Genomic DNA, 14,492 nt, shown 5'->3' on the forward strand with positions numbered 1-14,492 from the left:
GCCCGACACGCTTATTAAAGTGTACAATGAGACATTAACATGCATAATTTTCAATAAAAAAAATAGAAAATTTGGGGTGTTTTAAAACTTTTGACTAGTAGTGTATATAGAAGCATATATGTGTGTTCCACTAATAAAAGTATAAAACTTGTTTTATGATTATGTGTCGATAAGAGCTGCCTGATATCCCATAATAACTATAAAGATTAATTATTAATTAGGGGTGTATACTACGATTGTATAGCTGATTGCGCTCAGCTTCTTTTTGTGCTGCGGGCAATGTTGCTTACACATATATATTTAGAGGTTACGGAAAAAAGGTCTTCTTGTGGAGAGTGAGTGTTGCAGTGGATGGCTGCAAACCAGAAAAAAAGCAGATTTTCACTGAAAACAAGGTCCTTGGCCATGCTGTTGCTCGGCCTCGCTGTACTTGGTCTCATTGCCAGCTCTCCCTGCACTGCTGCCCCAGTGCAAGACTCCCTTTCCACTGGGTCCACCAGGAACAAGCTGCTGCTCATCTCCTTCGATGGCTTCCGCTGGGACTATGACAGAGATGTTGAAACCCCTAACCTGGATAAGATGGCCTGGGATGGGGTGAAGGCACTGTATGCCACTCCAGCTTTCCTCACCATTACCAGCCCTTCTCACTTCACAATGCTGACAGGTAAAACAGTTTGCACGTAACATTAACATATGACCCTACTGGAAGCGTTGATGGATGTATTCTTGGACATTTTCAAACTGTTAAAATAACATCTGTGTTTGCCTGTCTATGTGTTTATTGGACAGTAGTAAAAGATATGATTGGTGCTCATGGATACGTGTCCTCTTATCATTTCAATGGAGTACATGCACTGACCATTTTAGGATTTTAAATGTGACATGTATGATATTCCTTGCCGTAACCCAATATTAGATTCTGCTTATTGTTCTGCCAAAGCCTTGTTTATACACACTGTAGCTTCTAGTTTCATAAAGGTGTAGTTTGGAAATACAGTGCCGTGCAAAAGTATTGGCAGAAGGTATTTGCATCTTCAGAGACCTTATATTTTTCATATTTCTCACACTTAAATATTTCCAGATCACCCAACTAACATTTAAATTTATTGAATATTATACAGATAACCCACAAAACACAAAATGCTGTTTATAAATTAGTGTTTTTTTAAGAATTATTAAAAATTTATATCACCCCTGTGAAAAAGTAATTCCTCCTGTTGCCTTGGTTATCTTTGTCTTACATTAAAATGTGTTTGATGATCTGAAACATCATAAAAGTGAGAAAAAGTGTGACAAATATGCAAAAATAGATTTCTGTAGAGAGGCAGATGTTTTTGCACGGCACTGTGCTAATGGAAAAAGCATTAACAATATATGCAAATTAATTCATTTAATGTTAGGCATGTGTCTGTGTCTGTCTTTATTGCATATGTAGTAGACAACACTTACTCAGCATCATACACCAAATGAATTACAGATGAAGGCTTTTTTTTTTTTTATTACCCTCATAAACCACCTGGAGAATTCATTCTGTCTCAGCAGGGATTGTTTCATAAATACCAGGAACTTGTGTTCCCACTCTTTAAAAGGGAGCATCACTTGTGTCTACTATAGGTTTTGGGGATGATGATCCGCTTTAGCCACTGCTACATGCTGCTATTTCTGTAATACAGTTTTAGAGCGTCTGTTGCTTCTGTGTGTTCAAAAACTTTGCTTAGATGCAGAACAAACTGACTCCTCTATAACTGCTTTTGTCAGTATATGTGAGCGCAAATAGCAATAGAGAAGCTAACAGATGTAAACACCCTCATGTTTATAAAGCACACAAAACACAAGCAAAATGGATTTTCAGCTTATGGGACCTTTAATGGGGTTTTCTATAAATGCTTTTAAACTTCCACACACATTTCAAAAAGCAAGTAATAATGCACGGGGTGTTAAAGACTTAATATTAGCTGTGTATGGTGATGAATACACTCACAAATGAATTTTGCTTATTTAACTGCCTGCGAGATGTATTATTCCAAAAGCATACATCACAAACTTTAAAGTCATGTAAATAACACAAAGAAATATTTTGTACTTGAAATAGCTCTTCATGAAAATGCTGTTGAATTTGTCATTAACTGCCTACAGCTTGTAGTTTTCTGCTACCCTTTCTGGGTGGATGTAACTTTATAATAGTGTATAGTATAATAGCATGACAAAAACGGTCCACTCAAGCCAGAAAGGTTGTAAGACATAAAGTTTCATTTGTGGAACTAATCGCAAAGCTTCTAAAGAAGCTGTTGGCAAAATGTGTGCAAAATGATGCAGAAGACATCAAGCGTATATACACTAGATGGTATGCACAACCTGTAGTGTGGAACTTTTGTCTCCCCCTCCTGGTAGTGAGAGTAATTTACAAAGTTACACACCAGTTGTTGACATATGCATGAAGATGTATATCTCACCATCAGTCACTGTCCTTTTGCACCTGTATGCCTTCTTCCATTCCTTCCTTCCTCTGAGATTCTTTTTCATCAGGAGCAACAGAAACTTCTCTTGGACTTTTAGGTCTTTCCGTCATAGATTCCATCATACCGCTAGTTAATGTAGCCTATTCTGTCTTCATCATTACAGTTGCTTCCACTCTGGCAAACCAATCATTGCTGGCTGGCATAAATCGTATCACTACCTCAGTGCTAGGAGTGTTACCACAGTAACCAGGTTTAAAACTCCAGCATACTAAGAAATGGTCCTATTCATTCAACGACATCAGTTTGTCTTATGTGATTGGTTTTTTTGTTTGTTTGTTTTTTTCTTTACTTTAGGACGCTACATTGAGAACCACGGAGTAATCCACAACATGTGGTTCAACACTACCACTCAGGAGAAGAAGCAGTACTACATGACCCAGTTTGTTGATTCCTACTGGGACAATGGCAGCTTACCCATCTGGATAACAGCACAGAGACAGGTTCTTTAGCGCAAGCTATCGAATTACTACCTACCTACCTCAAAAATGTCCCCTGTTATGTGGGCTAAGATCAATTTCATGTGGAATAGCAATCACTGAATTACTGTCTTCCTTTTTCTTCTATGTTGTACACTCTTATGTGCTTTCCTTTTTTCTGTCTTCTTTCAGGGCCTCAAAGCAGGTTCTCTGCATTTCCCTGGCACAGCAGCCACCTACCAAGGGGAGACTGTCATGGTTAGACAAGTGGAACCTCATTTCTATGATCATTCTAATGAGTCAGAATGGAGGCTAAACATCGACGAGGTGATTGATGAGTGGTTCCACCAACAAGACCTGGACTTTGTCTCCTTGTACTTTGGAGAACCAGACCTGATTGGGCACACATACGGACCAGATTCCCCAGAACGCAAGGAAATGGTTCGGCAAGTGGATCGGACTGTGGGCTACATCCGGGACAAGATCCAAGACCATGGCCTTACCGATCGGCTCAACGTTATTATGACTGCTGACCATGGGATGACTACAGTTCTACGGAGTGGACAAGTGGAAGAGATCATCCTCTCCAAGATCCCTGGCTTCAGCTTCAAGGATATCCAGTTTCAGTTGTTGGATTATGGTCCTCTTGGGATGCTGCTTCCGAAGGAGGGGATGCTGGAGAAGGTTTATCAGGCTCTGAAAGGAAGTCACCCTCACCTTCATGTGTATAAAAAAGAGGACATGCCAGAAAGGCTGCACTACAGTAAACATCCAAGACTCCTGCCCATCATCCTCATCGCTGATCCCGGATACATTGTCAATGGGGTGAGAGAGCGTTTAGACCATTTCAGTAGGGTGTGATTACCTTTTGTGGAGCCCTATTTGTTTGCGTGTGTACATGACTGCTGAAAGGTTCTATGGGCAGCACAGTAATGCAGTGGCTAGCACTGTTGTCTCACAGGTTTGAATCTTGGGCTGGGGTCTTTCTGTGTGGAGTTTAAATATGCAGGTGCTCCAGCTTCCCCCAACAGTCCAAAAACATGCTTATGTAAATTTGTGGCCATAGTGTGGTGTGAATGTGAGTGTACTTGGCTCTTTGTATGTGACCCTGTGATGGAATGGTGATCTGTCTGGGGTGAACCCTGCTTTCACCCTAAGTGAGCTGAAATAGACTCCACCATGCAGAGGATAAAGCAGTGTATAGAAAATGAATGGCTTAATAAAATCATCCATTTTCCATTCCATCATTCCATTCCATCTTTATAGAGCCAATTGGCTGCCATAGCCAGGCAGTGAGTTACCCACATTTAACCCAGATTAGAGGGCTTAAATATAAGGCAGATTTGCTTTGGTTGGGGCGCAACCACTACTGGGTGGCCTTCAGATTTAACTTAAAAATAGTAAAGCAGATGACACTTAATCTAATGTCTCAGGAAATACCTGATTGAGAAAAAAGTTGTTGTTGATAATTGTATTTTAAAGAAATTCAATATTGATGCAATTAATTTGCAGAAGAAATGGAGAAAACACATAATAAAGAAAGATAAAGATGAACTGACTGATACCCTTACTTGTTTTTTCAAATTTTGTATTGATATGTGATAATATCATTATCGTGAATTGTTTTTGCCACACTCTTTGTGTAGTGAAACTCTGATATCATAACAGCCCAGGTCTGTCCTAACATTTCCTGCTTGTTACCTTACCGTGCTCTATCAAATAAAGACAATAAAACCTCCAAAATTACTATATGATCATGATTTTCATGACACATGTTATGTCTGTGTTTACAGTTTTTCCCTGTGCACTTCAACAAAGGAGAGCATGGCTTCGATAATGAAGCCATGGACATGAAAGCCTTCTTCAGGGCTGTGGGACCTGACTTTCAGAGTGACCTGATGGTCGGTCCCTTTGATCTTGTTGACTTGTACCCACTGATGTGCCACCTACTGGGGATAAAGCCAGAGATCCATGATGGACACTTGAACAAGTCCAAAGACATGCTGGTCCCCCCAACAACCACAGGAGGAAACGATGGTGGTAAGCGTACACACACTAGTGCTATTAATTCATTGCTGTGAATCAAAATGTGAAAAGTATCTGTTGCTGACTCTGACAAAAAGCACCATTGAAAGAAGATTAGTAGCGGATACCATATTCACTGAAAACTCTGACTGTGTGGAAGCACACAGGAACAATGAAGACCAACAGAAAATCAGTTGAAACACAGTTGCAGCAGTAAACAGGAGACAAATTGCCATTAATCAGAGTTGCAGTGGTGGTGCTCCTAAACTGATACCACAGACAGTGCATTATTTGCACAATCTAGCTTTGAAAAAGTAAGTGCATCATATGAACTTGTTTGGCTCAGATGAGGTCTAGCATCAACCCCTCTAGCACCTTAAAACATGCATCTCAACAGAATTTTGGTATCCTGCATACCAAGGAGGATTAAGTCTGTTGGATGATGATGATGCATGATTTAATCTCCATATACAGTCACTCATATGGATGAAGTTCCAAACTATAAGTCGATCACTTGACAAATGACAGCTCAGTGAACAATTTCATTTGCTAATCTAGAATGTGAGATGCAGTTGGTATCTCCAGATAAAGCATGCAGTTGGACCACGAGTCAAGATTATATTTGAGATGTGAGGTCAAAATACCACTCTTATTGTGATAGTTACATATGATACATAATTTAGGTTTTTTACCTACATGTCTCCTGTGCCAGTAGTGAATTGCCATAGATAGAACAGCTACACTTTAACCAACAGGTTCAGCCTCACAAGGGCAACATTTATCACAGAGCTCTTTCATGTGATTTTATAACAGGCATACTGGACATTGTGTTTGCACTTTGAATCTTTCATCTGTTGAAGTTAAGATGATCATTTGCCATAAAGATTATATCATGCTGAAAATGAGACATTTAAGATGGATTTGCTATTGACTGTGTCCCTGCACTATATCATAATGACAAGATAAGAGCCTTCAATCTAGTTCAGTCATAGCCAGCATGATGCTGACATAGCACACTTTGTTGTACTTTGTCTTACAGCTGTAAAGTCATATCTTATCAGTAATTACTGTACCTTTTGGTAAATATGTAATGCCACATTTTTTGTTGTTGTGGTTGTTTTGGGGGGGGGGGGGGTTGTGAGTGTGTGTTGCCTTCAAGAAGTCTGTTAAGTTGAATACCACCTTTCACGACCTTGTGCATGTTTATCTGCAGATCCAGGGAAGAATACTCACATGGAGGTGCTGATTGGCCTTTCAGCAGTGATGGGATTTCTTGTCCTTGTGTTCATCATTACTATTTCTTACCACGTGTGCAAAGGGAACAAAGCATAAAAATGTTAACATTTATCCTGAAAGGAAAAAAGTCAGAAGAAAAGTTGGAAAAAAACTAAAATTTTTGTTTTAATTTTTAACATACAGTATTTATTGTACAAAGCATGTCTGCTCCAATAATAATAATTATAAGAAGAAGAAGAACTATATAGGGCTTTTTGAAAACTATTTTGCCAAGTGCTTTACAGTATATAAATTAAAAACAAAATACAATGAAGATTGAAGAAAAACTGAATGAATAAAAACTGAATCAAACATTTCTACTATGGCAGTTTATAAAATGACAAATTAATTCTTTGCAATATTCATTTTGTTAAGCTGAGAATAAATACAGAAGAACTATGTTTTCATATGCGGAAATAAACGTTGTTTTACACATATTGTGCTAGTGGTGAATTCCTTCTCTCTCTCGTGTGTGTGTGTGTGTGTGTGTGTGTGTGTGTGTGTGTGTGTGTGTGTGTGTGTGTGTGTGTGTGTGTGTGTGTGTGTGTGTGTGTGTGTGTGTGTGTGTGTGTGTGTGTGTGTGTGTGTGTGTGTGTGTGTGTGCGTGTATATGTCCCCTTCTCAAATTCTTATTTTTTTGCATATTTCCTCCACTTAAATGTTCAAGACCATTAAACTAATTTATATATTAGACAAAGATAACCAAAGTAAACACAAAATGCTGCTTTTAAATGATGATTTCATGTTTAAATGGGAAAAAAAGCTATCAAACCTACCTGGCCCTATGCAAAAAAGTAGTTGTCCCCCCTTGTGAAATCATGAATTGACTGTGGTTAATCACATTTTCTGGAAAGTGAGTTCATTTTCACTGACCCACACCCAAGCCTGATTACCTCCAGATCTGTTCAATGGAGAAATCACTTCACTACAACCTGTCTGACAAAATGAAGTCAGCCAAAAGATCTCAAAAAGCTGCAACAAAATGTCATCATCCAAAGAAATTCACGAACAGATTAGAAATAAAGTATTTTACATCTATCAGTCTGGAAAGGGTTACAAAGCCATTTCTAAAGCTTTAGGACTCCAGTGAACCACGGACGATGAAAGACATCATCCACAAATGGAGAACACATGGAACAGTGGTAAACCTTCCTGGGAGTGGCCAACCTACCAAAATTACCCCAAGAGCACAGCGACAACTCATCCAGGAGGTCACAAGGGAACCCAGGACAGCATCTAAAGAACTGCAGGCCTCCCTTGCCTCAGTTAAAGTCATTGTTCAACAATAAGGAAGAGACTGCAGTGTTTCCTCTACATTCATTCAGCAGCGGCAGCCTGCCATTCCTAAATCCTAGCCAGCGCTCCTTCAAATTTCTTTTTTTTGTTATTGTCGCAATTACACCACTGCTGCATGTCTCCACCTTCACAGCAGAGTCCTGCACCGTGTCAGGTACTCGCGAGTACCAAGGCAAACTACAGATAACTATCTGTCTCAGTATCTACTCTTTGATATGTCGGGTTAATACGACGTTGATGTCGCGAGAGCTTGGCCTTGAAAGTGACGTCACGTCAAGCAACGAGGCACCAGGTCAGAGAGTCAGAAGACTGACGTCTTGGAAAATAGGGCAGCGACTTACCGGAGAGAAGTTAAGAGCTTAAGATAACTCATAATATATTTTACAAGTTAAATAGACATTTGCAAAATATTAATAGCCAGTTAAAATTACGTAACATATCGGCAGCTTCAGTTAATTGGGCCCAGTGCCAACTCAGTGTCCTTAACATCAATAAACTAACTCCATTAGCATTAAGCTAATATCTACACTCCATGATGTAACTGCTAACTGCGTTTTCAGATGGGCTTGTTAGAGCATGTATATATATATATATATATATATATATATATATATATATATATATATATATATATATATATTTACAGTCAGCCTTTAAAAAGCCATTTTCAACCGGCCATTCAATAAATAGGTTGTACAAGTAAAAGCTGCAGTCAAGTGTCATTTGTTTACTCATCACGGCTCCCGGAGAGCCTGCCGCCGCTGCTGAAAAATATCTTAGAGGAAACACTGGATTGGGCAAAAATGGGATCCATGGCAGAGTTCCAAGGCCAAAACCATTGCTGACAAAAAAGAACATAAAGATTTGTCTTAGTTTTTCCAAACAAACATCTGAACAATCCCCAAGACTTTTGGGAGGATATTCCATGGACTGATGAGACAAAAGTTGAACATTTGGAAGGTGTGTGTCTTGTGACATCTGGCATAAAAGTAACACAGCATTTAAGAAAAATAACATCATACTAACAGTCAAACATGGTGGTGGTGTGATGGTCTGGGGCTGCTTTGCTGCTTCAGGAGCTTCAGTGATTGATGGAACCATGAATTCTGCTCTCTACGAGAAAATCCTGAAGGAGAATGTTCGGTCATCAGTTCATGACCTCAAGCTGAAGTGTACTTCTGCAGCAGGACAATGATCCAAAACACACCAGCAAGGCGACTTCTGAATGGCTTCAAAGAACAAAATGAAGGTTTTGGAGGGGTCAAGTCAAAGTTCAGACCTGAATCCGATTGGAATGCTGTGGCATGACCTTTAAAAAGCCGCTCATGCTCAAAAACCCTCAAGTGTTGCTGAATTGAAACAATTTAAAACAATTTAAAACAAGAAAAGGTGGCCAAAATATCTCCACAGGCGTATATTTTTATATATATATATGTATATATATATATATATATATATATATATATATATATATATATATATATATATATATATATATATATATATAAATTTTATTTATAAAGCGCTTTTCCAAAAACTCAAAGACGCTGTACATAAAATACAATAAGATAAAACAAAACAGTTAATTAAAATCAGTAGATAGTAAAACAAGTTCAAGATAAAATACAGAATCACTTAAGGAAAGCAGATCTAAAAAGGTGAGACTTTAAAAGGGATTTAAATGTGGTGAGGTTGGTGCAGTCACGGAGGGCATGGGGGAGTGAGTTCCAGAGTGTGGGGGCGGCAATGGCGAAGGCTCTGTCCCCCCAATGTCGCCGGCTGGTCCTGTGCGGGATGGAAAGGAGGTTTGTGTGGGAGGAACGGAGATTCCTGGGGGGGGTGTAGGGGAGAAGCAAATCGGTAAGGTAAGAGGGGGCAAGATTATGGATGGACTTGAAGGTGAGGAGAAGCAGTTTGTACTGGATGCGGTGTGAAATGGGGAGCCAATGGAGGTTCCGCAGGACGGGGGTGATATGGTCATGAGAACAGGTTCGGGTGAGGAGTCGGGCAGCAGAGTTTTGAATGAGTTGAAGTTTATTGAGAACTTTGGAGGTGGAGCCGAAGAGAATGCTATTGCAGTAGTCAAGGCGGGAAGTGACGAAGGCATGAATGAGGGTTTCAGCGGCTGAGAAGGAGAGGAAGGGGCGGAGATGGGCGATGTTGCGGAGATGGAAATAGGCAGTTTTGGTGATCTGATTAATGTGGGGTTCAAAAGTGAGGTTGCTGTCAAATATCACACCGAGGTTGCGGATGTGAGCAGAAGGAGATAGGGTGGTGTTATCAATGGTAATGGGGGAGTGGGGAAATGGTGTGAGTGATTTAGGTCCAATAAAGATGAGATCAGTCTTGTCGCAGTTTAGCAGGAGAAAATTTTTCCTCATCCAGGATTTAATGTCGGCCAGGCAGCTGGAGAGAGAGGGGAGGGTGGTGGTGGCGGTGGTGTTGGTGGAGATGTAGAGTTGGATATCATCTGCGTAGCAATGGAAGTGTAGGTTGTGGCGGCGGATGATGTTGCCGAGGGGGAGGAGGTACAGGATAAAGAGGAGGGGGCCGAGGACTGATCCTTGAGGGACACCATGGGACAGGGGGGTGGTGGGGGATGTGCAGTTGTTGACCTTGATGAATTGTTGTCGATTAGTGAGATATGATGTGAACCAGGTGAGGGCGGTGCCGGTGATGTTAATGGAGGATTGAAGGCGGGACAGGAGGATGGAGTGATTGATTGTGTCAAATGCTGCAGAGAGGTCGAGAAGAATGAGGATGGTGACTTGTCCAGAGTCTGAGGAGAGGAGGAGATCGTTGGTGACCTTGAGGAGAGCAGTTTCAGTGCTGTGATGAGAGCGGAATCCGGATTGAAAGGTTTCATACAGGTTGTTGGAGGTGAGATGAGTTTTCAACTGGGCAGCGACGACACGTTCTAATGTTTTGGATATGAAGGGGAGGTTGGAGATGGGCCGGAAGTTGTGAGGGGAGGTTGGATCCAAACCAGGTTTTTTGAGGATGGGGGAGACAGAGGCGAGCTTGAGGGGTGAGGGGACACAGCCAGTACTGAGGGAAGTGTTGATGATGTTAGAGATGAGGGGGGAGATAACAGGGAGGCAGTTTTTGAGGAGGTCAGTGGGGATGGGGTCCAGGCAGGATATATATATATATATATATATATATATATATATATATATATATATATATATATATATATATATATATATATATATATATATATATATATATATAATATATATTATCTATATACGTATATATATATATATATATATATATACGTATATATATATACGTATATATATATATATGCTCACTTTAACATTTTGCTCATGTTAAAGTGAGCAAAAACTCACTAACATTTTGCTCTGAGCAAATATATATATATATATATATATATATATATATATATATATATATATATATATATATATATATATATATACAGACCTGATCAAAATCTTAAGACCAGTTGAAAAATAGCTAGAATTTACCTTTTGCACATTTGGATCTTAATGAGGTTTTAAGTAGAGCTACAATATGCAAAAGCAAGAAGGGGGAGTGAGACAAAAAGCACTTTGAAAAAGTAATTTATTGAAAACAACAAGTAAACTGAAATAGGCTGTTTATCAGCTGATCAAAAGTTTAAGACCATCGCTCAAAAAATTACAAAAAACTCTCCAAACCAGAACAAAAAATGTTCTCAGTAGGACTCAGTAATGAGTAGCTCCACTGTTCTTGTTAATCACTTCAAAAATTCGTTTGGGCATGCTTGATGCGAGTGTTTCCAAGAGGCTGGTGGGAACATTTCTCCAAGTGGTGAAGATGGCTTCACGAAGGGCATCAACTGTCTGGAACTGATGGCCATTTTTATAAACTTCCCTTGCCATCCATCCCCAAATGTTCTCTATGAGATTTAAATCAGGGGAACATGCGAGATGGTCCAAAAGAGTGATGTTATTCTCCCTGAAGAAGTCCTTGGTCAAGCGAGCATTGTGAACTGCAGCGTTGTCCTGTTGAAAAACCCAGCTGTTACCACACAGACGAGGGCCCTCAGTCATGAGGGATGCCCGCTGCAACATCTGCACGTAACCAGCCGCCGTTTGACGACCTGCACCACCTGAAGCTCCAGTGTTCCACTGAATGAAAAAGCACCCAGATCATGATGGACCCCCCTCCACTGTGCCGGGTAGAAAACATCTCAGGTGGGATCTCCTTGTCATGCCAGTAACGTTGGAAGCCATCTGGACCGTCAAGGTGAAATTTTTTCTCATCAGAGAATAAAACTGTTTTCCACCTTTCAGTGTCCCATGTTTGATGCTCCCTGGCAAAGTCTAAACGGGCAGTTTTGTGGTGTTGTAGGAGACGAGGTCTTTGAATTCGTTTTTTGTTTTTGAAACCCTTTTCCCGCAGATGCCGTCTGATGGTTATTGCGCTGCAGTCGGCACCAGTAAGGGCCTTAATTTGGGTCGAGGACCGCCCTGTGTCTTGACGGACAGCCAATCGGATCCTCCGGCTCAACGCAGGTGTAATTTTTTTGGGTCTACCACTTGACTTTTTTGTTCCATAATGCTCAGGATCTTTCAAAAAATTTAGAATGACTGTCTTACTGCGTCCAACCTCAGCAGCAATGGCACGCTGCGAGAGGCCTTGTTTATGCAGCTCTACGATCCAACTACGTTCAAGAAGAGAAAGCTTCTTAGCTTTAGCCATCAGGAGGACATGACCGTGTGAATGCCTGACAGAAGATGAGAATTTTGAGCAGATTTGGGCTTTTATAGCCTGTGGTCTTAAACTTTTGATCAGCTGATAAACAGCCTATTTCAGTTTACTTCTTGTTTTCAATAAATTACTTTTTCAAAGTGCTTTTTGTCTCACTCCCGCTTCTTGCTTTTGCATATTGTAGCTCTACTTAAAACCTCATTAAGATCCAAATGTGCAAAAGGTAAATTCTAGCTATTTTTCAACTGGTCTTAAGATTTTGATCAGGTCTGTATATGTATATATGTATATATGTATATATTAGTGGTGGGTTAGCAATATTGACACAATAAGTAGTTATTTTCAATTCAAATAAATTTTGGTTGACAGTTGAATAGTTCAATGAATAGACAATATGTGTAATTTACAATTTATAACATTAATACAATTTTAAAATGGGACATATAGAAAAAAAGTGATTTGGATGATTTAAAGCCTGGATTTAGTTTGTTTTTTTTTTCCACTGTATGGCACATAACATAAGCATAAGTAGTTCAAGGACCTTTAGAAAGTTGAAAATCCACAGATTCATTCTGTTTTCATAGTTTCTGGCTCTGATAAATGGTGTCATTTTGATGGTTCTTTTTTTGGAATATAAACTTTTATTTAGAAACAAAAATATTTTTTTCATAAACTAAAAGTTTAGAATTAAGTTATTAAAAGGCAGACATTTTTGTGGTTTAACTTATTACACTGCTGACGCTCTACCTCTTTGGCAGTTTAATAACTTAAACCACAAAAATGTTTGTTTCATTTCTATTTATCTGCATTTTTCATCTGTCTGCTACATTCACAGATTACTGCAAACTCAAAGTGCAAATATAGCGATTATATTCAACATTTTAAGACTTTTTGTAAACTAAAGTACTTTCAGTGTCTTCTAAAGTGGTCTATTATGGGATGGCTACACCGTTAGCAGGACTGTCGTAGCTAATGTAATGAGAAATAACCATTGCACCACTGCAGCACCTTATAGTGTAAGTTTTGTTTCTATATGGTGTTTCAAATTCGTGCTCCATGTGCCCCTTTTAACTTTGAGCACCTGCCCCTCCAAAGGTCTCTGCACGGCCCTGCAGAAGAGTGTTTGCTGGGACTGTTCACACGTATATGTGGTGTTGCTTGTCATGTTTCCTTGTGGCTGTACATTTACCGTTAGGTTGAAAATGTTCTTTGTTTATATTTAAGATGATAGTTGCTGTTCCATGTTTATGTAGTTTTGTATACTTATTGTTGGCTTCTTTCCATGTGTTTCTTGTTTATAGAACTACACACATAGAGATGCATATGTGTAACATCTGTTAAGAAATAAGGAAGAAACAGGGAACACCTTGTATTGCATTCTGACCGATGCCCCCCAGGTGGCCACAAGTTTTTGACCGGTGAAAATTTATAAAGTCGTTGAATCCTCAAAACAAAACGTATACAGTTCTTTTGTTTTGACTTTTTATTTAAGACTCTCTCTGATTGCATTTTGATCAGATCAATCATTTGGTAGCAGCGTGGAGGAAAAAAAACTTCCTGTTGCCAGGAAGTTGAAAAAAAAACCTCCGTTTGGGATGAGGGTACAGAGGAGGGAGAGAACATGAACTCTGCAGGTTGGTGAGGCCAGTAAAAGCAGATCTAAACGTGTAGCTCCAGATCCAGAAACACCTGCAGAGAGGACCTGACACAAAGTTAGTGACATACAATGGTGGCATCTAACTGTAAGGAGAGGAGATGAGGAGAGGGGAGGTGCTCAGTGCAGCAGCCTGGGTTTGGAGAAAAAACAACCAAGTCTTACATTAAAGTAAATGTAATGTTGAGGCTGTCATTCACATCATCTACATCTCCAGTAAAAACATCCACTGAAATGACTTTATCTGTAAACACATTTCATTTGAGAAGTTTACCTTTGGAGTAATCTGGAGCTTTTCTTTCTTTTTTCTTCTTCTTGGGTCTGTTTCTTCTTCTTCTCTCTTTGATGTTGGTCTTCTTCTTCCTGTTCTGGGACACGTTTCTTCTGTTGCTAATCGTCTGGAGGCTCCTCCAACTGCTTCTTTGTCTTCTTAGATTCTGAAGTCACAGCGTTGGAAGAAAAGAATCACAGACATGTGTGTGAGATTCACATTCAGTAGTAGTTTGTAACAATACACTGTCACCAGGTTCATTGTATTTATATTGGTACCAACCTGCTGCTCATCTGCTTCTTCCTCTTCATGTT

General features: G+C 39.6%; 1 protein-coding gene and 1 long non-coding RNA gene across 3 annotated transcripts; one reads left to right on the forward strand and one right to left on the reverse strand.

The window, feature by feature from the left end:
- Positions 1-253: 253 nt before the first annotated feature.
- LOC111576224 (ectonucleotide pyrophosphatase/phosphodiesterase family member 7-like) lies at positions 254-6,670 on the forward strand. Its single transcript, XM_023281810.3, has 5 exons — positions 254-664; positions 2,814-2,959; positions 3,128-3,760; positions 4,729-4,975; positions 6,174-6,670. Exons 1-5 carry the CDS (start codon positions 352-354, stop codon positions 6,290-6,292), a joined length of 1,458 nt encoding a protein of 485 aa, XP_023137578.2. The 5' UTR covers positions 254-351; the 3' UTR covers positions 6,293-6,670.
- Positions 6,671-13,718: 7,048 nt separating this feature from the next.
- On the reverse strand, positions 13,719-14,492 carry LOC129347456 (uncharacterized). Of its 2 annotated transcripts, none has more exons than XR_008599567.1 (3): positions 14,461-14,492; positions 14,182-14,344; positions 13,719-13,942 (listed from the first exon to the last, which is right to left on the reverse strand). It is a non-coding gene; the product is annotated as an uncharacterized LOC129347456 (long non-coding RNA). The 2 variants fall into 2 exon arrangements; XR_008599568.1 differs by having other exon boundaries at positions 13,719-13,955.

Source organism: Amphiprion ocellaris, chromosome 18 (genome assembly GCF_022539595.1).
Source record: "Amphiprion ocellaris isolate individual 3 ecotype Okinawa chromosome 18, ASM2253959v1, whole genome shotgun sequence".
NCBI classification, from domain to species: Eukaryota; Metazoa; Chordata; class Actinopteri; family Pomacentridae; genus Amphiprion; species Amphiprion ocellaris.